The following is a 24,618-nucleotide window of genomic DNA, read 5'->3' on the forward strand; positions in this document are numbered from 1 at the left end:
TTGCCGGCGCAAATTTGCGCCGGCAAAAGTATGGTTTTGCGCCGGCAAAAACTATGGAGTTTTTGCCGACGCAATTTTGCGCCGGCAAAGAATTGCGTCGTATCTCCGTCGCTAATGTCACTTTTGCCGACGCAAATATAATGCGCCGGCAATGGACTTTTTTGGCGACGAAAAAATACGCCGGTGAAAATATAAATGCGCCGGTAAAAAAATCTGTCACGATATTGTGGAAAACACTTTTAGCGGCGCAATAATGCGCCGGCAATAGTTTAATTTTTTAGTGGCGCATTTTTGCGCCGGTAAAAGTGTATATGTGAAGGTAAGATTGAAACTCTTTGCCGACGTAATTTTGCGCCGGTAAAAGTATTTTTAAAATAATAATTTTTATTAAATTATTAATATTATTTTCAATATATTAATATTAATTAATAATTTTCAATTTTAATATATTAATAATTATTTAATTTTTTAGTAATATTATTTAATTAGAAATAAAAATAAAATTAAAATTTTATAAATAAATAAACAAAAAATTACAACTATTAATATTTATTGTCTCCACCAAACATTAAAATATAAAAGTAATTTAGTAAAATAAATGTCTCATAAATTAAATTTTAAATAAATAGAAAAAAAGTTCTACAAATGAGTACTGGCCGCCTCATCATTCCCGCCCCCATCAGCATCATCGTCCTCGTCCGAATCCTGGTCTGGTAAGTCAACAGTAAAACCAGGAGCCAATTGACCAACCTGCTTCAACAAAGCACTGAGCAGGAGATCTTGACGCCGTTGACGACTCTCAAGTTTAGTCGTATGCTTCTTTAGGTTCTGATTTTCTAGCATAATGTCCTGATTTTGCTGCAAAATGGTGTCCACTTCAGGTGGCAATTGCCCGGACATTTGAGAAGTTGACGAAGATGCTGCCCTCTTTGCGCCAATTGCCTTCAACCTAGGCAACCCCCCAAACCCTTTCTTATAACGCGAGCGGGGTCCAAGGACATCCGTGACAATATCCATATCAGGCGGGAAATGACCGTCGACATTATCGCCGACACAAGAAGCAGCAGATGATGCAGGGGCCGTACTCTGCGATGCTCGACGTTCGGTCATCTCATTCTGCACAATAAAAAGCACGTATTTCGAATTCCAATATAACATTATTTGAAAACCTAACTTATAAATTTTTAATATAACAACATATAAAATATAACTTTATTATCTATCTGCCAACATCCTATCATTAATGACTGCAGACCAGTGACTGAAAAAGAATGTAATTAATTTTGTTCCCGTATCAGGGAGCAAGTGGGCTAAAGTAAATTTGGTCATGAAAATCCATATCTGAATCAAAATCATGAAGATGTTGTTGATATATACGGTAAGTGCAGTTAATTCCATTAATGAGGAATTTACGTCTCCAAACATATACATCAACTATATTTACATGTTTTTGATTCAGATATGGATTTTCATGACCAAATTTACTTTAGTCCACAAGCTCCCTGATACGGGGACAACATTAATTACATTCTTTTTTTATCTTAGTCCACAATCATTAATCATAAAAATATTGGCACATAGATTATAAAGATTTCATTGTTAAAAATTTAATTAATAATTAATAAATAATTACTAATTGACAACAACAATTAATAATTAATATTTATTAATTATTTACTAAACTTTTTTAAAGTTAAATGATCATAAATTAGTTAAGGTTATGCAACTTACATGTTTTGTCGCCGCTGCATCACTAATCCACTTATCCTTCTTCTTGTGCAGGTGCTCGAATGTGTCGATCATGCTCGGGAGCTGGCCAGTAGATGGGTCCATCTAAAAAAGCAAATTATTTAAACATTGTGACATTTATAATATTTTCGTAAATGTAAGGATATAAGTTATTATAATTTACGTGATCATAAACATGGGCAACGATGGATTTGGAACCGTGTCCTCCTGGTATGGTCATTTTAGCTCGAGCTTCTTTATTTTTCTTCGATATACGCTTCAAAAAGAAAACAGTACTCATTAATCTAAATTGTAATTTTATAATTAAAAATTAATGTAAAATGTACGGCATACCTGGTGAGAATCAGAAACCCAAAAATCACACAGAACTGCCCAATCAGAAGAAGTGATCGACACAAAAGGTTTTGACTTCGCTCTCTCATTGTCCACCTCTCCTCCAACATCTACCCAGTGTTTCTTCATCGTGTGGCGCCAATTAGTCAGATGTTTTTGCATTTGTCTTACCATGGCATCGTTGATTACTGGATTGTCTTCTGGATAAATGAATTTTTCCTAAAATCACAATTAAAATTGGAATTTGTTAAAATATTTTGAAGATAGACAAAATATTTAATAATGAGTTATTAAAGGTTTAAAGAATGCTTACAGATAGTCTCTTTCGAATAACTTCGATATCAGCTGGTTTTACTTGTTCCCAAGCTAGTGTAGTTGGGGGTACGGTGCTACGCAAATAACGAGCCATAGAATTGTTGAACCACTTGCCGTACTTTTGAATAGCTTTTCCAGTTTCTTTATCAAACTCTACTTTCAAATGAGTAACTTTTTTGATGGCCAGCTCCTTCTCGATATTGGCACCGTAATAAGCTCCCCTGCCTCTCTTGGAGCCACCACCTGTGTCATTACTTGTTTCGGCCATTCTACATTAAAATATTCATTAATTAACTAATTCAAATTATGTATGTCTATTGTTTTTTGTTATAAAATTAACATTTATTCATTATGGTATTTCCAAACCTACCCTATTCCGACCTAGTGGATCCCTTGGAGATAGTAAGAAGTCATGTACTTCTCCTCAGTTTTTTAAAATGTTTATCAAACATTTTAAAAAAATGAGGAGCAGTACATGAATACATTGTCTATCCCCAAGACATCCACTAGGTGCATCACTATTATTTTTTGTTATTGAATTAACATTTTATTACTTATTGTCTTTCCTAACCTACCCTATTCCGACCTAGTAGATCCCTTGGAGATAGTAAGCAGACATGTGCGACTACACACTTTTTCAAAATATTTCATCAAACATTTTGAAAAAATGAGTAGCAGTACATGAATACATTGTCTATCCCCAAGGCATCCACTAGGTGCATCACTATTATTTTTTGTTATTGAATTAACATTTTATTACTTATTGTCTTTCCCAACCTACCCTATTCCGACCTAATAGATTCCTTGGAGATAGTAAGCAGACATGTGCGACTACCCATTTTTTCAACATATTTCATCAAATATATTGAAAAAATGAGTACCAGTACATGAATACATTGACTATCCCCAAGGCATCCACTAGGTGCATCGCTATTATTTTTTGTTATTGAATTAACATTTTATTACTTATTGTCTTTCCCAACCTACCATATTCCGACCTAGTAGATCCCTTGGAGATAGTAAGCAGACATGTGCGACTACCCATTTTTTCAACATATTTCATCAAATATATTGAAAAAATGAGTACCAGTACATGAATACATTGTCTATCCCCAAGGCATCCACTAGGTGCATCACTATTATTTTTTGTTATTGAATTAACATTTTATTACTTATTGTCTTTCCCAACCTACCCTATTCCGACCTAATAGATCCCTTGGAGATAGTAAGCAGACATGTGCGACTACCCATTTTTTCAACATATTTCATCAAATATATTGAAAAAATGAGTACCAGTACATGAATACATTGACTATCCCCAAAGCATCCAATAGGTGCATGTGTACCTATATCTAATACTATCATTAATTAATGATAATAAATAAACTTTTCATTGAATTAAATAAAAAGTTACATACACTTGTTTAAATTACATATCACTGTCCTCGTCATCACTAACTACAACATCATTACGAACATCACTATCACTATCACTATCGACTAGAACATTATCGTCATCCTCATCGTCTTCATACTCGACCAACGTGTCGTCTTCAAATTCAACTTCATCATCGACAACAAATTCATCTGAACCTTCGCCAACCAAATCATCAACGTTGTGCACTTCAGTGGCATTGACATCAACCCGATCATACTGAAGATTATCAAAAATTGGAAGTTCTACCCACAACTGAAATGAAGAAGAATTAACTTCTTGCAATATTGGTATATCATTTGTGGTCTCAGTATCATCAACATCGGAATTTGTGAAATCCCATACATTCCTTGGAATGTATTCATTAACGAGCCTCCAATCATCCCCATTTTTCACATCTCGAAGATAATACACCAACTTCGCTTGAGATGCGAGAACGAAAGGATCATCTTTATAACATTCTTCTTTCACATATACGCTCGTAAAATTGGATTCCACTTTAATTCTACTTGTATTGAACCATCTACACTTGAATAGGACAACACTGTAACCCATCAAGTAGGACAATTCAATTACTTCTTCCAAAACTCCATAGTAGTTCACTCCTTCCTCACTTGGCACCATTACACCGCAATTTTGTGTTTTAAGCTTCATATCACGACCACGAGTCACAAATTTCACACCATTCACTATCATCCCTGGATATGAATACACGGTGCCGCTTGATTTGTTTGTGAGAGCATACAATTCATTATTCACTTCAGTAGGTGTTGACTCATGCAAACCGTTCACCTATCAACATTAACATTGAAAGTTAGTTTTGGATTGACTAATTGGGGTTTCAGAAAAGAATTGACTAATATACATACTCTTTCTTTGAACCACTGAGGAAAATCAGTTTTTTGTTGAACTTCAAGATTCAAGCCCCCCCGTCTTCTTAATTCATCCATATGCTCACTACAAATGAACAAAAAAACTATGATTTTGGCATTTACTCGGTATATAAACCAAACATCATTATTGAAAAAATACTAGAAAACACAACTAAGGTACTCCTTAATTTCGGCACAATTGTTCAAGATATACCACTCAGCCTTTTGCTTTAACTGCGGATTGAGGAGCATATTTGATTTCTTACCAAATGGACGACCAACAGCCTTATAAATAGAATATTCCCGATTTGGTTGGGATTCAACGCGATCGTCATTCCTCTCAGGTCGATTGAATCGAGTCTCAACCCCCCGCAGGTACATTGAGCAAAAGGTTAAAGCCTCGTTCACCACGTAAGCTTCTGCGATTGAACCTTCAGGACGTGCACGATTTCTTACATATTGTTTATAAACTCCCATCGAACGTTCAATGGGATACATCCACCTAAAGTGCACGGGACCGCCAAGAATTGCCTCTTTCGGAAGGTGCAAAACCAAATGCACCATAATATCGAAAAATGCTGGAGGAAATATCATTTCCAACTTGCATAAAATGGTGATAATGTCTGTCTCCATCTTCTCAAGGTCTTTCACATTCAAAGTCCGTGCACAAAGTTTTTTGAAAAAACCGCACAACTCAATAATTGGCTTCCGAACTTCCGGAACCAAAAACGACCTAAGTGCGGCGGGCAACAACTGCTGAAACAACACGTGGCAATCATGTGATTTCAACCCAGTTATCTTGCCATCATTGACATTGACATTCTTCGAAAGGTTTGCAGCAAAACCGTCCGGGAATTCAACTGACTTCACAAATTCACAGAAAACTCGACGCTCCGGGACACTGAGGGTGTAACTGGCGTGCGGTTTCTTCCACTTGTTTCCCTCTTTGCGGAGGTGGAGTTTTTCCCTAATTTTCATGTCTGCTAGATCAAGTCTTGCCTTGTCAGTGTCTTTAGATTTTCCCTCTAAGTTCAACAAAGTTCCCAAGACACTGTCGCAAACATTCTTCTCAATGTGCATTACGTCCAAATTATGCCTCAACAATAACTCCTTCCAATAATCAAGCTCGAAAAATATGCTCTTCTTCGACCAATTAAGTTCAATCGGAGCCCTTTTGCGTTTCACACCACCAAATTCTTTGTGTTTCCCAGGATGTCTAATCAGCAAATTCTCTAATTGCTTCAAAACATCATCACCGGAGTAATGTTTCGGTGGTGGCCTGAGTTCCGTGTTACCGTCGAATAGTGCTCGTTTGCTCCTCCATTCATGATCCATATCAAGAAATCTCCTATGGCCAATGTATGCAATTTTACTTCTAATCCCTACAGAGGGAGTTTCTTCATTGCATGTGGGACACGCCTTGTACCCTTTTGTGCTCCACCCAGACATCATAGCATAAGCTGGGTAGTCGTTAATGGTCCACAAGACTGCTGCACGCATATTGAACAATGTACTATTGTATGCATCTCTTGTCTCGACACCATTCATCCATAACTCCTTCAACTCGTCAACCAAAGGTCTCATATAGACATCGATATCTTTTCCAGGTGAAGAAGGACCTGGAATAAGAATAGACAACATTAATGACTGTGGTTTCATGCACTTCCACGGCGGCAAGTTGTATGGGACAAGTATTACAGGCCACATGCTGTAAGAGTTGCTCATGTTCCCAAAAGGATTGAAACCATTTGTAGCCAACCCAAGCCTAACATTTCGAGGTTCGGCTGCGAAAGATGGGTACAACTCATCAAGGTGCTTCCACGCCTTACTGTCAGCGGGGTGCCTCATCACACCATCTTCCCTTGGCCTTTTAGAATAGTGCCATCTCATATCCTCTGCAGTATATCTGGAACTGTACAGCCTTTTCAATCTCGGCGTCAACGGAAAGTACCGCATGACCTTATGGGCCACTTTCTTCCCGTTCCCACGATTATCTTGCCAGCGACACTCACCACAAACCGGACAGAATTCCAAATTCGCATTCTCCTTCCAAAACAGTGCACAGTCATGCTTGCAAGCATCGATGGACTCATATCCCAATCCAATACTCCGCAACTTTGCCTTCGCCTCATAGTTAGACTTAGGTAAAATTGTTCCGTTAGGCATAGCGTCGACTAACAATTCCAGCAAACCATCAAAGTAATGATTGCTGCACTTGTTAATTACTTTGAGATGCATCAGCTTCACCAAGAAGTTCAACGCGGAATACTTTCGGCAACCCGGGTACAGTTCACTTGACATCTCCTTAAATAAATTGTCATACTTGTCGCGATGTTGAGGATCATCTTGGGGAGGATCATTATAGTTTCCATGGGGAACGTCATCTTCAGCGTAAACATCCTCCAGGATATCCGCTATCTCATCTCTATCATGATCTCGTACCACAGCTGGTGGCGACGGCAGCGCCTCTCCATGGTAATGCCACACTTTGTAGGACTGTACGATGCCATTGTTGAATAAATGCATCGAAATTGCATTTATAGGCTGGAACTTAACATTCCCACATTTCTTGCACGGACAGCGAACCAAACCCCGATCGTTCAACTGATTTTTGGCGATATCGAAGAACTCCTTAACACCATTTCTATACTCCAGAGACCAACGATTCCTCGCACTCATCCAGCTTCTGTCGCTTGCCATCTTTAAGCGAAATAATTAAGAAAATATTAATAATTGTCTTAAAATAAGGGAAATGATAGTCAAAGTATTTCATGACTGTTTGTCTCCCTAATTATCACTAACTGATAATAATATCCTATCTCTGGCAAAAATAATTATTTATAGAGATATTTCCGGCTAAATTACTCAAACTTACAACTTACTAACACTTAAATGACACGTGACACCACATGATTGGTACACATTATTATTATTATTATTTTAAATAATTTTTCATAAAAAAAAACATTTTATATTTTTTATTTTTTTTTAAAAAATCTAATTTATTGTTTTCCAATTTAAAGGTAACAAAAAATAATTTTTTTTTTCATTTTTTACAAAAAAAAAATCAAATTTGCTGCTTTTAATCAATTATTTAGGATTAAGTAAAAAAAATATTTAATCTTAAATTATTGCTTAGATTTTAAACAAAATTACTTAATCTTTAATTGAAAACAAGTAGACAAAATGATAAATAGGAAGATTTTAATAATAATAAATTAAAAATTTTGAGGATATTAACAATATAAAATTAAATTTTAAAAAAAATGTATTTTTCATACTTAATCTTAAGTTGAAAAAAATTTTGAATTTTTTTTTAAAAAATGTAAATTTTATTTTTTTGTTAAATTAAAAAATATTTTAAGAATAATAACAAATTTTATCAATCATGTACTGCCACGTGTCCGTTGACTAGTCTACTTTAACATTTACTTATTTATTACTTTTAATTTAAAATTAATTTAATTATACATTAATCTCCATTTTGTAATTTTTTATTAAATTCTTTAATTTGTATTGGATTATTTACTTAATCAATAATAATTTTATTATATTTATATTTTATTAAATCATTTATATTTTTAACTTTTTCAATTACAAAACATCTAATATTAATGTTAAAATTAATTATTAATTATTAATTATTATGATTGGTAATTTTATTTTATTTAAATTATAGTTAAAAATTATTTTTTTGATGAATTTTTAATTATACTTAAATATTTATTTAATTAATTATTAAACTTTTATTAATTTTACTAACTCCAACAAAAATTGGGCAGCATAACGACTATATTTCAAACTATCCCAAAAATTTAAAAACCTACAAATTAAACACATATATAACCAGAATAGTCCCAGAGCAATATACAGAACATTCTCATAACATGCACAACATAAACCAAGATTAATAACATATATCAAATCTTTCTATATCAGTAACATCAAAACAATTTATTTAGTAAATATTTATAAACAAATAATATTTAATATAAAAAATATAATATATATATTTTTTTAATATACATAATCTAATCTATTTTTTAATATACATATTAAGCATTAAAATTAAAAAAATATACATTCTCAAATCAAATTTTTTTTAATAAATACTAAAATTATATTTTCTTTTTCATTATTAATATCATTTTTTTAAAACTACACATTTATTTATTTTATAAACAGAAAAATATAATTATAATAACAAATATCACACACATACATTTATATTAATCAATTTCTACAAAAATTTAACATTAAATAAACATATATACACACCCATTTACAGAAATACATAAACATATATCCATATACAAACATATATACAGATATATAAAAAAAAAAAAACAAATTTAAGTATATATATATATTCAGATATAACTAATATATATATATATATTCGGATATAACTAATATATATAAATATATACATATATATAAACTAATATATATAAATATATACATATATATATTCGGATATAACTAATATATATAAATATATACATATATATAAATATATACATATATATATTCGGATATAACTAATATATATAAATATATACATATATATATAATCATATATAAATATATATATATAAACCGAAATATATATAAACATATATAAATATATATATAAACTAACCTTTGCATTTGTTTCACCGAGAGAGTTACAACACACCTGTTCATAGGGAGAGAATAACAAAAAAAAAATACAATTACAAAACATAATATTGAGAAAAAAATCCAAAAATGTTAAAAAATTTCTCATTTTACTAACCTTGAGAGATGCTTCAATATATAACTTGAGCCACGGCGTGCGATTATGGGACACCGGTGGTCGGAGACTATCACAGAGGAGAGAGAGAGAGCTTTGCTTTCACAAACACAGAACAGAAATGGGGAAGAAGGAGGCTGCGGCTGAGATATATCGTTAAGACTTTTGCCGGCGCGTTTCGTTGCGCCGGCAAAAGTCAAAAACTGCGCCGGCAAAAGTGTTTAAGTAAACCCTAAAGTAAAACGATGTCGTTTTAATTATCTCGACTTTTGCCGGCGCGTTTGTTCACTTTTGCCGGCGCAACGAAACGCGCCGGCAAAAGTAAGCCCACCTACTTTTTATTTCAAACGTGTAAAAATTTAAAAACACGTTGACTTTTGCCGGCGCGTTAGGTGAAATGCGCCGGCAAAAGTTTGTACCCTTATTTTGAAAAATCTGGCATTACTTTTGCCGGCGCAACCCCGACTTGCGCCGGCAAAAGTCATCTTTTCCGGCGTTAATTGCGCCGGCATAGGATTTGATTTTTGCCGGCGCAATTCATGAATTGCGCCGGTGAAAGTGATTTTTGCCGGCGCAATTACGAATTACGCCGGCAAAGAACTGGTTTCTTGTAGTGATTATTGGATATTTAAAATCCTTCCACGAAATTTTGACCACTCTAGGGAGTTTATATAGTCGCAATATCTCTGCCATAGTGCTTGTTTGCTATCTGGTTTTGGGATGACTCAAATGCAGATGTTGTTTTCAAGAAATTATAGGGAATACCCTTTTCTCTTATATTGAAAAGAGAAGACATTTTCTTCAAGGATGTTTTACTTTAGGGTTATGAAATTTTAGAAAATGATAATTGTAGCATGGGCAATATTTGAGAGAAATAAGAGAACTTATGGACAACCAAGGCACGGACACAAGTGATTTAGTGGGTATCTCATTATTGTGAAAAAAGTGCACAAACATCAGCCCAGCAATCCCTCCCAAACCAAAGATGTGCTAATCAAAAGAAGAGAAGAGTCACGTACAGGGCCGACCCTGAACTTTAGGGGCCTAATACAAAATATGATATTTTTATAAAAAATTATATGTAAATTGATATTATTCAAAATTGGGGCCCTTTTCTTGTAGAAAATAATGGCATTTAAAAAAATTATGGGTCTTTTTAATTGGGGGACCTAGGTGTAACATGTCGCCCTTGAGGGCATGTTACAAGCTAGGTTGGTGCTCGGTCAGAGACGCACACGAGGGTGCAAGCCGGTGAGCATGCTGATGCCTAGTTTGTACGGCAGTGACATTTTCGTAAATATCTTCAATATTGTCCGGAAATGAACGGGACTTGGTTGTCCCCATATTGATGGGTTAATGAACGCAATGGTACAATCGGATTCGGGAGATTCGAATAATTGGCGAGTTGAGAGCCAAATATGTCTCACATGCAAAAATCATATATGTTTATGGTAGAAGACTAATGCTTTGTTTGTTAAAGTTGAAAAATGGAAGGAAAGAAAGATTTTGAGAGAAAAGTGGGGAGAAGTAAATAAGTGGGGTAGTTCGGTAAGAGAGAAGATGGAGAGGAAAAGAAAAAATTTGGTGGGGCCCATTTGAAATATTTTCTCTCCAAATCAAAGAGAAAACCGAGTGGAAACAAGTGCTTTGTAATTGATAATTAATTGACCAATATAACCTTGAAAAGTTGAGTAAACATAGGGTATTATATATAGTTGTTTCAGTTGTATATTTTCTTGGCGCCAAAGAAAAGAGGGAAAAAGAAAAGGGAAAGTGAGTGTGAAGAAAGAAATTGTTGGGCTTGTTTGCACTCACTGGAAGGTATATCTAGATTTATCTCAAGATTTTAACTTAATACTTTATCAATGAACTATGTATATTCATTTATTTTTCTGTGTTGTGTGCATTGGTTTCGTACCCAAAACTGAGATTGCAGATTTTTGTGTGGATCCTTAAACTATTTCTTATTTTGTCATTGATAGAAATCCTTATAAACTAATGTATTTATTCACTGTGTAGACTTTTGTGTGTAGTGTGAGTCTTTATTGCTTGCAAGATTTTGTTAAAAGCAACTAACAGAACACCCTTAAAAACAAAAGTACCCACAACAACAATGACTTTTTCTTTAGTTCCTGTATATTTGTCATCACTAATTTTATTGTCCATGAAAACACAACAATTACTCTTTCTGAAATGGATCACAATTATTGCCCAATTTTAGAGTGGACAAATTTGAAATATAATACAACCATACCATTAATATACTCTATGGTATCACATCCAGTGATAGGTCAAAGCATTTTAAGGAGAGAACTCCTGAAAACTTTTTGACAATACTAATATTCATAGGATTTCTTAAGAATTATCCACATTAGTGTTAGGTGTAAGAGTAGCTACCTTAGAATATTATGTGACCTTTCTTCATAGTCTCTCAATTATTCTAAAGTGGAGGCTTTAAATTTTTAATCATCATTTAATGAATCAATTTCTTAACGAAAAACAATGTTGGATTAGTGGAGTGATCCATAATTTGATTATTTAGGCATAGGTTGTTGAAAGCAAACAATAACAACACTATCATTACTAATAATTAAAATTCAAAGAATTATAAATGTTTATAGTCAGTTTGTTTGAACAAAAAAATATATTATATATAAGTAAAATAAATAGGTTAGTATCCTATAAAAGAAAATATAAATAGTTTTTAGTAGTTAGTATTTACGTTTCAATGATGCTTAAATTTTATTGAAGGAAACATTGTTATTTGTTTCATATTTCTTCCTCGTCTTTTGGTAAACTTAGGAATTCTATAGTTTAATAGGATGCCTTTTAGTACCCTATAACATAATGTCTTTTCAACTTTGATGCCATTTATTAGAACTTGTGATAATCATTTAATGGATGAAGAGAAAGCATGGGAATGGGAAGGAAATGAGTTGGATGACAATTTAGTAGAAGAGGAAGACATTCAAGTAGATGATTGGGAAAGACAAAGACGTATGACTACTGTAAAAGTTGTCTGTGAAATGGTTCATATAACATCGATGATGAAATTATACCTGTGTTCAAATTATGTTGATAGAAATATTGGAAGAAATGGTGGAGACAGAGAAAATGTGAGAAGAGAATTAATGTCTCAAATTATTAATAATGAGAAATATTGTCGAGACATACTTCGCATGAGACCAGAAGCATTTGTTAGGTTGTGTGAATTACTTCGAGGTACTGGTAGGCTTATAGATAACAAGAACTCAATGGTAGAGGAGCAAGTAGCTAAGTTTTTATATGTTTTTGCACATAATGCGAAAAATCGTGCCCTTGCTTTCTTTTTCGTCGTTCTGGAGAGACAATAAGCAGACATTTTCATGAGGTGCTACGAGCAATTATTATCTTAGAAGACCAGTTTTTAAGACAACCAAATGGTATAGAAGTTCCACAAGAAATACTTAACAATTCCAGATTCTATCCATACTTCAAGGTTAAGTTTTAACTATGACCTTTTTAAGGATAAGTTATATTACATTGGCTTTTTTTTAGAATTGAAGAGGTCTGAATATAGAATAATTTCAGGATTGTGTTGGGGCTATTGACGGAACTCATATTCGAGTGAAAGTGTCTAGGGAGGAGGCACCACGTTATCATGGAAGGAAAGAACATACTACACAAAATGTAATGGCAGCTTGTGGATTTGATATGAGATTTACTTACGTGCTACCTGGATGGGAAGGAACAGTATCTGACTCGAGAATCATAAAAAATGCTTTCCAAAGAAAGGATAAGCTTATTATTCCCGAGGGTAAATATTATAGATCTTTAGTATGTTAAATAGTAAATAGATATGAAGTAATAAGCTAACTAATTTTATTTTCATAGGAAAATTTTATTTGGTTGATGCGGGATACATGTTACGAAGTGGTCTTATTACACCTTACAGAGGAGTGCGTTACCATTTAAAAGAGTATTCAAAACACGCTCCTGAAAATTGTCAAGAATTGTTTAATCTTCGTCATGCTGCACTACGCAATGTCATAGAAAGAACATTTGGGGTGCTTAAGAAATGATTTCCGATAATTTCTAATGGGACAGAACCTAATTATCCAGTTGAAGTAGTTACAGAGATTGTATTAGCATGTTATATATTACATAACTACCTCATGGGTGTGAATCCTGATGAAAATATATTTAATCAAGTTGATGAAGAGCTTGTGAATAGTCAACTAGAATCAAATAATGTTTGCTCAACCCAAATAGATGGTGAAGATTCAAGACAAGGGGCAATCATAAGGAACGATATAGCACAAGAGATGTGGCAAGCTTATATCCAAGAAAAGGAATGATGGATCCTTTATTGGTATTTAAAAAGTATTTTACTGAACATTACATGTATAATATTATCTAGCTTTTTCTTTTGTTTTTATGATATTATCTTCTATGTAGTTTGTCTTTTAGTGGATGCATTTTTAAAGTATAGAATGATGCAACATGGACATTTTATATATTATAATTATGTGTCTTTAATTAACTTCCTGTGGTGTGATTTTTTTCTTCGCATGTAGTTGGTTCAAAATGACAAAGAAATTGAAGACAACTCATGAAAATGGTGAAGAAACAAAAAAGGATAATGTCAAGTGGTCTCAACAAATGGATATTGTGTTAATTGATGCATTGTTGGAGCAACAAGCAAATGGAAATAGAGTGGATGGAACTTTTACAACAACGGCCTACAATAATGTTTTGAAAATTTGTAGAGATAAGCTCAAGTATCCTTTTGATAAAGAACACTTGAAAAATCGGATGAAAACTTTAAAAGCTAATTTTAATGCATGTCATGATCTTTTCAAAGGCTTAAGTGGATTTTCTTGGAATTCAAATACCAAGTTGTTTGAAGCAGAGCCAGAAGTATGGACAATTCTTATAGAGGTTAGTCAAAATGCAATTAAAATGTATTTATGTTTACTACATATTGGTAATTTAGTATTTCTTACATTTTAATTTTTTTCTACAGTCTAAACCAAGTGCAAAGAAATGGAGGCATACAGAAATTCATCACTATGATAAACTAAGTGAGCTATTTGCAAAAGATAGAGCTAATGGTGTAGGTGCTGTTAGTTCCAAAGAGAAAGTTCAACAATGGGAAAAGGAAAGTAACTGTAATCAATTTGTGAATGTTGAAAACTTAGATAAAGTAACAAGTGATTGTTTTGAATCATTATCTCCACAATGCAACTCCCAAGTTAATAACGCTACAAAGGGTGTTAAAAGAAAGGCATCCATGATAGAATCCCTTGACAAATATGCTGAAAATCTTCAATCTGGTTTAACAAGTGTTGCTGATGCACTTAGAAAGGGAAATATCATTGCTGAAAGAGGTCGATTGCGCATATATTCAGAGGAAGAAGTTTATGCTGAGTTGCTTAACATTGAAGTTCCAGAACATCTACAACTTGATGCCTTTCTATTCTTGATTAAAAGTGCAATGAAAATGCGGGCTTTTTTTGCAGTTCCAAAAGAACGTCGTTATGAATTACTGCTAAAGTTAATGTTTCCAAGTGGACAATCTTCAAGTTAGGACACTTCTAAATGGTATTATCTTTATTGAGGGTGCTAGCTAAATTACTCATGCAAGTGAACTTAATAATTGGTTAAATTGTAACCAGAAGCATGGACTTTTGATAGTCTTTGATATGTATATAGATATCTATGTGACTTGCTTAAAATTAGGATTTCTTTTCTAATATCTATTTAGTTGAAATGTGTAATTAGGTGATCTTTGAAGAACTTTAGGCTTTGTGTTAATCATATATATTTTGTAATTGACAAACAAACAGTTGACAATATATACTATCATTTACGCTAAACCCAACTATTTGTTTTATTTTTATAATTAGTTAGAAATATTATTATTCTTTTATATTAATATTAATGTAGGGGTAAAAGTGTAAAAAACAATTCTCTTATCTCAATTTTAATTATAATAATAAATAAATATATAATTTTTTTTTTCTATTTTCTTTCCACTCTTTCTACCAAACATACATGAGAGAAAATACATTTACTCTCTTTCATTTACCTTTTCTTTCCCTTATACTTTTTCTCCCCATCCTATTTTCTATCCACTCTACCAAACATAGGCTAAAAGCTCAGAAGACTCTTTGTAGGGAGAGCACCTAGTGTCAGCTCTCCACCACCTCCTGACACAGGTGCGTCAAGTGAAATACTACTAGTTAGGAGGGCTAGTAGGGCGGGCATATGAGGACCACGAGGGGACTCATATGTTTCCATGAGTATGAGTACTCATGGACATTATCGGGTTGCCCCGACAGTGCATTGAAGTGTGCTGCCAGAGGTTTATGGGTACAATTCCCTTGGCTTGTCGGTATGCCGCTTTCATCCAACAAGGCCCAAACCTTCGAGAGACGTCGTGGCATGCCATGGCCACGAGTCTTGACACAAGATGGCACGAGAAGTCATTCGTGAGACTTGTTAGCAAGCAGACATTGGAGGGTGCACTATGCTTGAGTGGGAAGAGGTCCAGTGTGTGCTACTAGTCTGGCAGCTAGTCTTGAGGACTAGCCAACATGATTAAAGGCATGGTGCCTTAAGGATTGGACCATGGACAGATGAGAGACCTTGGGCCGTGATGGGAACTATTCACATGCTATCAAATGGGGCATGACGAGAGGCGTTGGCATGTCATCTTGTTGTTGGCTTTTGGCTACACATGCTACCTTGGCTTGTAAATGTTTGGGTGAGCATCAATGTTGGAATTTGTCTTGCCATAGTGAGAACCTATGGACAGTGTGAGTGTCTTGGCTAGAGAGCCTTGATGCATGGATGCACTCATAGATGCCTGAAAGCGTGACTCAGTGAGAGTTGTTCGAGAGACGGAAGTGTGTAGAGGCACACGGTCGAGCAAAAAATATGCCCATTGTTATCTGAATGGTTGGAAGGCTGACCTTGGCTCAGAGGAGTCAAGATATCGCATGGGCATTTCCATTGTCAAAATGTCAGCCCGTGACAGTTGGTATCAAAGCCAGGTTCATCTTAAGTTGGGGTGAATTTGGTTGGCCCATCATAGAGTGGATGTAGGCATAAAGAAGGATCAAGAAGGTCCAAATGCTTGAACATATGTCATTGAGCCTTTTGGTCATCTAGAAAGGATCAAGAGGCTGAGACGAGATGAGACTTGGTTGCTCTTCTTCGTGGGAATACTGGACATTCTAGAGAGGGGACAAGTTATGGTTGCTTCGTATCAAAAGTTTAGTGATGCTAGAAAGACAACTACCATAGGTGATTTTGGAGGGGTGCTACATTAGAGTTGGAACTTGTTGACATGAGACAAGGTTTGATTGAGAGGTCAAGGTTGTATCTTGGTTCACTACTGCTTGAGTGACAGTGTAAGTCCCACAGAGCATTGTTGTTGAAAAGGAAACTTGTACGAGAGAGTGTGGAAGCATGGTAGTGGTCGTCAAATGCTTTGTATTCACGACAGTGGTCGAGAGTGGACATCTTTGAAGATTCAGATAAATATGAATATGAAACGCTTTAGTTTCTACTTGTGTGCAAAAGGGCATCACATGGAGACTAAGGTGGTAATGGCCGCAATTGCCAGAGGATATTCATACTTGAAAGTGTTTACATGTTATCTTGTTTTGACCCGGAGAGAAGGCGCCGAGACAATGGAGTAGGACATGTTGGCTCATAGAGATGTTAACTAGTGCGAGCAACACTAAGGCATTGTAAGAAATGCTAAGTTGTGGAATGTATGCATCAAAGGCCAGCTGGGCCGAGTTAACCGTGCGCGGATGTCAGAATAGTACTAGAGTTTCTTGAGTGTTGGAGGGCTGCATCAAGGAAACTTAGTACAGCAAGAGGGCTTAAGGAGGCCAAGATGGTGCTAGAGTTTAAATGCGGGCTGGAGGGCCTTGCTATTGGGGCTTAGTGACCGTATGAGCCTATAGAAGCTGAGAAGTTGTGCTAGAGTTTGTATGTGGCCAGAGGGTTGCATTGAGAGAATCTTAGTGCTTCTTGGAAGCCCGAAGGGGTGAGATGCCAGTATGGATCAAATGGAAAGCTATGTGAATAGTGCACTCACATGGGAATCGACAGTGGTGCTACATGAAGTAGTTGACTCGAGAGTCACATCCTACGGGGTGCACTTTTAGATTTGTTGTGTGCATGAAGAGTTGGGACGGATAGACGTTCTTGTGTAATGACCCAACTATTTCTAAGACTTATACCATTAAAACTACTAGACATAACTACTACTTTGAAGAGAACATACATGAGAAATATTCATAACTTTATTGAAACTTTAAAATGATATATGTAATACATAAATGAGCTCATTGTTTTAAAATAAAACATAACTTTAAATGAAATTGTTTACAAAGCTAAATGCAGAAAACACATAAAAACGTAATTTAAAGAGACTAAAGAAAATAACTTCGTCCTCGAATCGACACACAGCCCATCCACTCCATTAACCTCAACACACATGCCAAGCTTCCAAGAATCCTTCTGCCTTTGTATCTATTTTCCTACATCACACTAAAAGTAAATGAGTGAGCCTATTGCCCAGCAAGGAAAAACTACTAACAACATAAAACATATACATAAATTATATCATAAACACATATACTATAAACATATGTCATATAATACTACAATGGCCATTATACTGCTTGGGGCTTGTTAACTAGGCAAGTCATATGCCCAAGGTCTATAAACATAACATAACATTAGATAATATAACATATCATATAAACATATAAACTTCTATCATATTTTCCTTACCAAAACTGAGATATTTGAGAACAAATGCAGGACTTGGAACACTCATAAAACCCACAATAAGAATGGTGAGTATTTTTAAAGAGTAAAGAATAAATGTGGAACTAAACCTTCAAGAAGAAACTTACCAAGAAAGATCTTTAAGTTTCAAGAACCTAATCAAAACCAATATCAAAAGCTAGGATCTGAATAAAAGGAACTAAAGAAAAACTAAAGTAGTTTAAAGAACTGAACTTAGAGAATAGAAATACCTTAGTTGACCTTATGGATTGGTCTAACTTCAATACCGAAATACACTAAACCTCACTTCCCAAGTATTTTATAAAGCTTAAGAATGACAAAGCTATTTCCCAACCCAAGTGTTTATCACTCTATGGTAGCACTAGCACCTTGGAGTTTCTGATCACAGCTTGAAGAATGAGAGGAAGGGCTGGGTACTAGGTCCTATTTATAGAGGTAAGGAGTGAAACTAACCCCTTTTTTATTTGAATAAAAATAATGAATATAATTGAAAAATATTTGAATACTCGTCAAACAGAGGCTTAAGACTCGGTCAAAACGTTCAGATGTAGGTCTAAGTAGTTAAGCCTTATTTTTAAATTTAAAAAGAAAAGAAAAAAAAACATCACTAAGGGCGATATATCGCCCCTATGTGGCGATATATCGGCTCTGCCCTAGTCCCGAGCCTCCATTCGTACGTTCATACAACGTCAATGTGTTTTCTGTATCCTTCGTTAGGGGATATATCGGCTCCAAGCTGCGATATATCGGCATACGTGAATATTTTAAACATGTAATTGCACTTTTTCAGCATAATTTAAATGGGATAACTGCTTTGACTGAGTCATAATCGACCCTAACAATTTCTGGTAGATGCTAAAGCTTCTATTTCTTTATTTTATCATCAAAATACTTAATTCATTGATAATCATGCTTATGACAAGTGTCATGTTCTTATTGGCTCTATCTAAACCTTAGGTTATAATAAATAATATATTTAGGACCAGCAATATTAATCAAACCTTATGTTATAATTAATATTCTTAAACTATAGGTGATTAGTGCTCAAAAATGCAAATTTATTAGTTTTAAAGTGTAAAATAAATTAAGTTTTAATTAATATTTTCATGAATTTATTGTAATATATTTTATAATTAAAAATATTAATTTTAAATTTAATTTGTGTTTAATTTTCAGGAAATAAATTGCATTTGGACATTAATAAAAAAAAAAAGAACAAAGAAATTGTTAAAACTGAAAAAGAAAATGAAGGAAATGGTATTTTTGAAAGCATTCGGCCCAAGACTCCAGCCCAATCCGCAGGCCCACGCTGAAGCTCCCATCACCTCTGCACGCCACCTGGCGCGCTCCACGCCTGCCACGCGTCCCAGGCAGCTTCTTCACCTCAACTCCTTCAGCTTTCAGCTCCTTCCTTCAGCCATCCCACCACGTGACCATCAGCCCACATATATGCATATATGCATATTTCTCTTCAGCCATTGGCCCAACAAGCCCAAGACATCAATTCTCCCCAATGCATCAATTCCCTCTAAAGGCCCAAGGCACCCAACGACCCAGTCAAGGCCCAAGGCATTTTCTTCAGCCAAGGCTGCCTACGTGGCACTCTCTCATTGGTTGAAAATGGGTCAAAACCCTCTTGTGTCACCAACCATGTTTTGTGGGTATTGGGCTTTGTAAATTGCTATTTTGAGCTTTATAGATTATGTTTTTGTGGTATTTTAGAAAAAGATCATTTTGACTATACACAAAAATAGCTAGGGTAATATTAATAATAAGATTTGATTTTTCAAAATCATATTTTATTATTAATATTTCAGATTTATTTTGTAAACCCCATTTTGTTGTTTAATTTCTTTTTAGTCTTTTTCCCCATCTATAAATAGGGACACTTTCTTCACATTTGGTATGTAATTTTTAGAGTAGAGAAACTATAGCAAAATTTCCACTCACTTTCTTCTCATATTTTCTTCTTAGAATTTTGTGAGAATCATGAGCATAATGGCCTAATCTTCCTAGGAAGGTTAGGGATGATTCCATATGCAAGTGATGTTATTTTGCTACTTTGATTTACTATGTTCTTAATGTAATATATTTGAGTTATTTATGTTCTTTCATCTCTATCTTTATTTTGTTATCTCTATTTACTTATGCTAATAGTATATAGGATTAGTCATGCTCTTTCTATGTGCTTCTAATTAGTAAAAGTAGTATTGATACATAATTTTATGTCTAATCTTCTATTGCATTATTGCCCTTGGGTATTTTGTCATTTTTAGATTTTTCATAAGATTAACATTGTGCTTTTAAAGTAAAGAACTTTATAACTCAATTGAACTTTTGTTAGAAAAACTATGGACTTTAATGTTAGATTTTCCAAGTAAATGTTGGGATGTGAACTATTTACTTGTGGATTTTTGTAAATCAAGTAACCAAGTAACTAAACAAGCATTTGGATGATTCTTGAAACCTTTCATTTTCTCAAACTCTTGATTACATCTTACCTTTATTTCACTTATCTCATTTCATCACTTTATCAAAATACAATACCAAAATCTCAAACATCTTTCCATTTACAATTTTATTTACTTCATGTTACTAACTTTTTGTGCTATTTTCTACTAACCTTTTGATTTTAGGTTACCTCCTTGTGGATGACCGCCCGATCTTACTACAACTACCGCTTAGTGTAGTCACATTTTGGGCGTTAAGCAATAGGTTAAACTTATAAATCCATAATTGTTGTTATGAGTTTCCAACTAAGTCCCAGTTTGAACCAAAATCCACGAAATCTAAAATACTATAACTACTACTAACTATCTAGCTAACTAAGTAAACATTCTGGGATTCTACAACTCTCCCCTACTACAAAGAATTTCGTCCCCGAAATTTACTTACCAAACAATTGCGGATACCGAGCTTACATGTCCTCCTCCAACTCCCACGTTGCCTCCCATTCAGAACTATTACTCCATAGGACTTTGACTATCGGAAAACTCTTGGATCGTAATTCTTTCACCCCTCTATCTAGGATGCTAACTGGTCGTTCCTCGTAACTCAAGTCTTTTTGGAGTGCTATCATATCATACTTGAGGATGTGAGATGGGTCTAACACATATATGCACAACATCGAGATGTGGAACACATTGTGGCTATCTGCTAATGTTGGCGGTAGAGCTAATCTATATGCAACTGCTCCCACTTTGTCCAATATCTCAAAAGGACCTATAAACCTGGGACTAAGCTTGCCTTTCTTCCCAAACCGCTTCACACCTTTCATAGGAGATATCTTTAGGAAGACTTGATCCTAACTTTGAATTCCACATTACGCCGCTTGGCATCCGCATAACTTTTCTGACGGCTTTGATCAACGAGCATACGTTTTCTAATCAGTGCTACTACTTACTGAGCTTCTCTAACAACTTCGAGTCCAAGTAGTTGCCTTTCTCATACCTCGTCCCAATGTAATGGCGATCGACACCTCCTTCCATAAAGTAGCTCATAAGGTGTCACCCCGATCGTTGACTAGTAGCTATTATTATAGGAGAATTCTATCAGCGGCAAGTACTTACTCCATGATCCTCCGAAATCAAGTACACAAGCACGCAACATATCTTCTAAAATCTGTATGGTATGCTCGGACTGACCATCTGTTTGAGGATGAAATGTTGTACTAAGCCCATTGGACTACATTTGATTTCCAATGGTGCTACACCATTGGACTTAAAATCAAGGCCTGTATTATTTTCTATTGATTTAATTAATTAAATAATTATTTAAATCCTTTATCAAATTAATTATTTATAATTTTAACCTTGATTTAAACTTATTTATTAATTTAGATACCAATTTATCTTAATTAATAAATTTGCCATAATTTTTCTTTTCTTCTCAAAATTACATAACTCTGTGAAACTATCTAAAATTGACCTGGTCAACTTTGATAATTCTAATTGATAATTAAATCAATTAATTGAGACTATCTAGATGATTTTATCCAATGTACAATGGGGACCATGGGTCTATGAAATCAAGCTTCAATAAGTTATCATAAATCTAACAAATAAATTTACTAACTTATTAATTTCTCGTGACTCCACTATAGACTCGGAATTGCACTCTTGAATTCATAGAACACTTTATAACAAATATAGATACGCTATTAATTATTCATCGTTACAACTACAATTGTTACTCAATCCTCTATAGACGGTCTACAATGAGATAAGACTAAAATATCGTGTTACCTCTCATTGTATTTTATCCTTAAAACACTTAGTTCCTTGTAAATGATATTTCAGTAAACTAATTTAATTACTGAAATGAGATCTCTATCATTTAACACCTTGAACCAAACTAAAAGGAAACCATCATTTCACTTCTTCATCAGAAGCTATAGATGTTCATATCTATGATTAACACTCCCACTCAATTATACTACCGAGTTCCCAAGATGTATGTATGGGCTAGTCCGTAGGGTAAGCTGGTAACGAACAAGTCAAAGAACTCAAATAATACAATCAGTTAGAATACTAACCACTCAGAATTGCGATTGAATTGACCTATGGTCAACTATATGATATGACTAGAATAGATAATAACGGTATGTTTACTTATCTTATCAACTGTCAATATCGGTCCTATCCGATGTAATAAATACATCCGATCTTATCTACTTTGCTAATGTTCTGGAAAGAACATAACACTGTAATGTGTAAGTAGATCATATCGTAGATTAGCAAGTCAGTGTAAATCATATGCACTGACTAATCTTAGGACTAACTTATTTTGAACATATAATCATATTTATATTCCACTGTGATTACGTCACTACAAATAAGATTAGCTATATGCTCGGGATTTAATAGAAGTTTATATTAAACAAATAATCATGAAAATAAAACATGTGAGCAAAGTGATTGACCAAGTCAAAAATTGATTTCTATTCTTTTATTGATAATAAAATGAGATTACAAAGAATTTGGGCTTTGATTAGGGCATAAAACCCCAACATTACGACCAGCACTCAGCGTGCTAAGGCCGTCCTTGACTAATAAGTTAATACTTTATGACCAGAACTCAATGTGCTAAGGCCATCCTTGACTAATAAGTCAATGTTGAGGCCCAGCCCTAGGATATGGGACTAATAAGTCACCCCGAGGCCCATTGCCCTATCCTTTGCATAATCAGCCTTGGAGCTAGCCCAGCGTACCTGGCACTGAGTTTTCCTCGACCAATAGGTCGGTCAAGCGTATAATGCACTTCTGGTTAAGCATAACCAGAACGACCAGCGCCTAACGCGCTATTGTTACCCTTGACTAATAAGTCAATGCTTTTCGATCAACGTTCGTCGCTATTGTCGACCTTGACTAATAAGTCAATGTTTTTTTACCAGCGCTATTGTCGACCTTGACTAATAAGACAATGTTTTTCTCAATTATATAATGCTAACAGGCATTCATCGTATATCAAATATCTAGATACAAAGCATTTAGCTTGCTTAATCATCAATCACAAGCATAATCATAATCATGCGTTCATGCCCTATTCAACAATTCGGGCCAAGCCATAATCACATGTATCGCATATATCACATATTGGGTGCAGTTTTCTTACCTTTAGCCCAAGCATAGGTTACCAATGAACGACCCTCGAGCATGATCCCGGTTCCGAGCCCCTAGCGATAACCTAGTCACAGCCATAATATAGAATCCCGTCAATAACAAGTAAATAAAGGCTTCCAGACCAAGTCCTAGCCTCTGGGACGTTGAATCTACTAAACTGGGTAGTAGGATCGATCTCGAGCCCTTAGGTTTGAGTTCCCATCACTAAAAACCCATTTTGGCCATTTTTCTCATTTTGAAACGCGGCCTGCTCAAGTCAGGGGCTCAGCCCCTTCTCTGTCTGTGCCTCGCGCCGCGACCCTAATTGCCCAGCAGCCTATTCTCCTCCTTCGTCAAGCCTGAGCTGCGGCGCCCAAGAACAAGGCCGCAACCAGACCTCGAACCCTGCCATTTTCTCTATTTTCCTCATTTCAAAACCCTCCATAAAGCTATCCAAAACCCAAAAACAAAGTTTCCAATCAACTCCATGGCCCAAAACAATCAAAACCCAAGTTCCAATCAATTCAAAAACTCATCAAAACGCAAAATCTAATCCAAGCTTAAAAACTTAAAACTTAAAGCTTAGATTACCTCAAATTAAGTCGTTTCCCAGTTAAATCCTCCAGCTAACAAGCTTCCAATCTTCCCTGTAATCGTTATGACTCTAACATTGCTTGAATCCGAGTCCTAAAACTCAAGTTTCCTTCAAAAATGCTCACGAACACC

At 34.8% G+C, this 24,618-nt stretch overlaps 2 protein-coding genes across 2 annotated transcripts; both read left to right on the forward strand.

Annotated features, from left to right (window-relative positions):
- Positions 1-12,375: 12,375 nt before the first annotated feature.
- On the forward strand, positions 12,376-13,539 carry LOC133791463 (uncharacterized). Its single transcript, XM_062229407.1, has 3 exons — positions 12,376-12,747; positions 13,049-13,274; positions 13,352-13,539. The coding sequence occupies exons 1-3, from the start codon at positions 12,376-12,378 to the stop codon at positions 13,537-13,539; spliced, it is 786 nt and encodes a 261-aa protein (XP_062085391.1).
- A 93-nt stretch (positions 13,540-13,632) lies between these two features.
- Positions 13,633-15,047, forward strand: LOC133791518 (uncharacterized protein At2g29880-like). The gene is made up of 3 exons (XM_062229457.1): positions 13,633-13,787; positions 14,035-14,398; positions 14,484-15,047. The coding sequence occupies exons 1-3, from the start codon at positions 13,633-13,635 to the stop codon at positions 15,045-15,047; spliced, it is 1,083 nt and encodes a 360-aa protein (XP_062085441.1).
- The last annotated feature ends 9,571 nt before the right edge of the window (positions 15,048-24,618 follow it).

This window comes from Humulus lupulus, chromosome 1, assembly GCF_963169125.1.
Source record: "Humulus lupulus chromosome 1, drHumLupu1.1, whole genome shotgun sequence".
Taxonomy (NCBI): domain Eukaryota; kingdom Viridiplantae; phylum Streptophyta; class Magnoliopsida; order Rosales; family Cannabaceae; genus Humulus; species Humulus lupulus.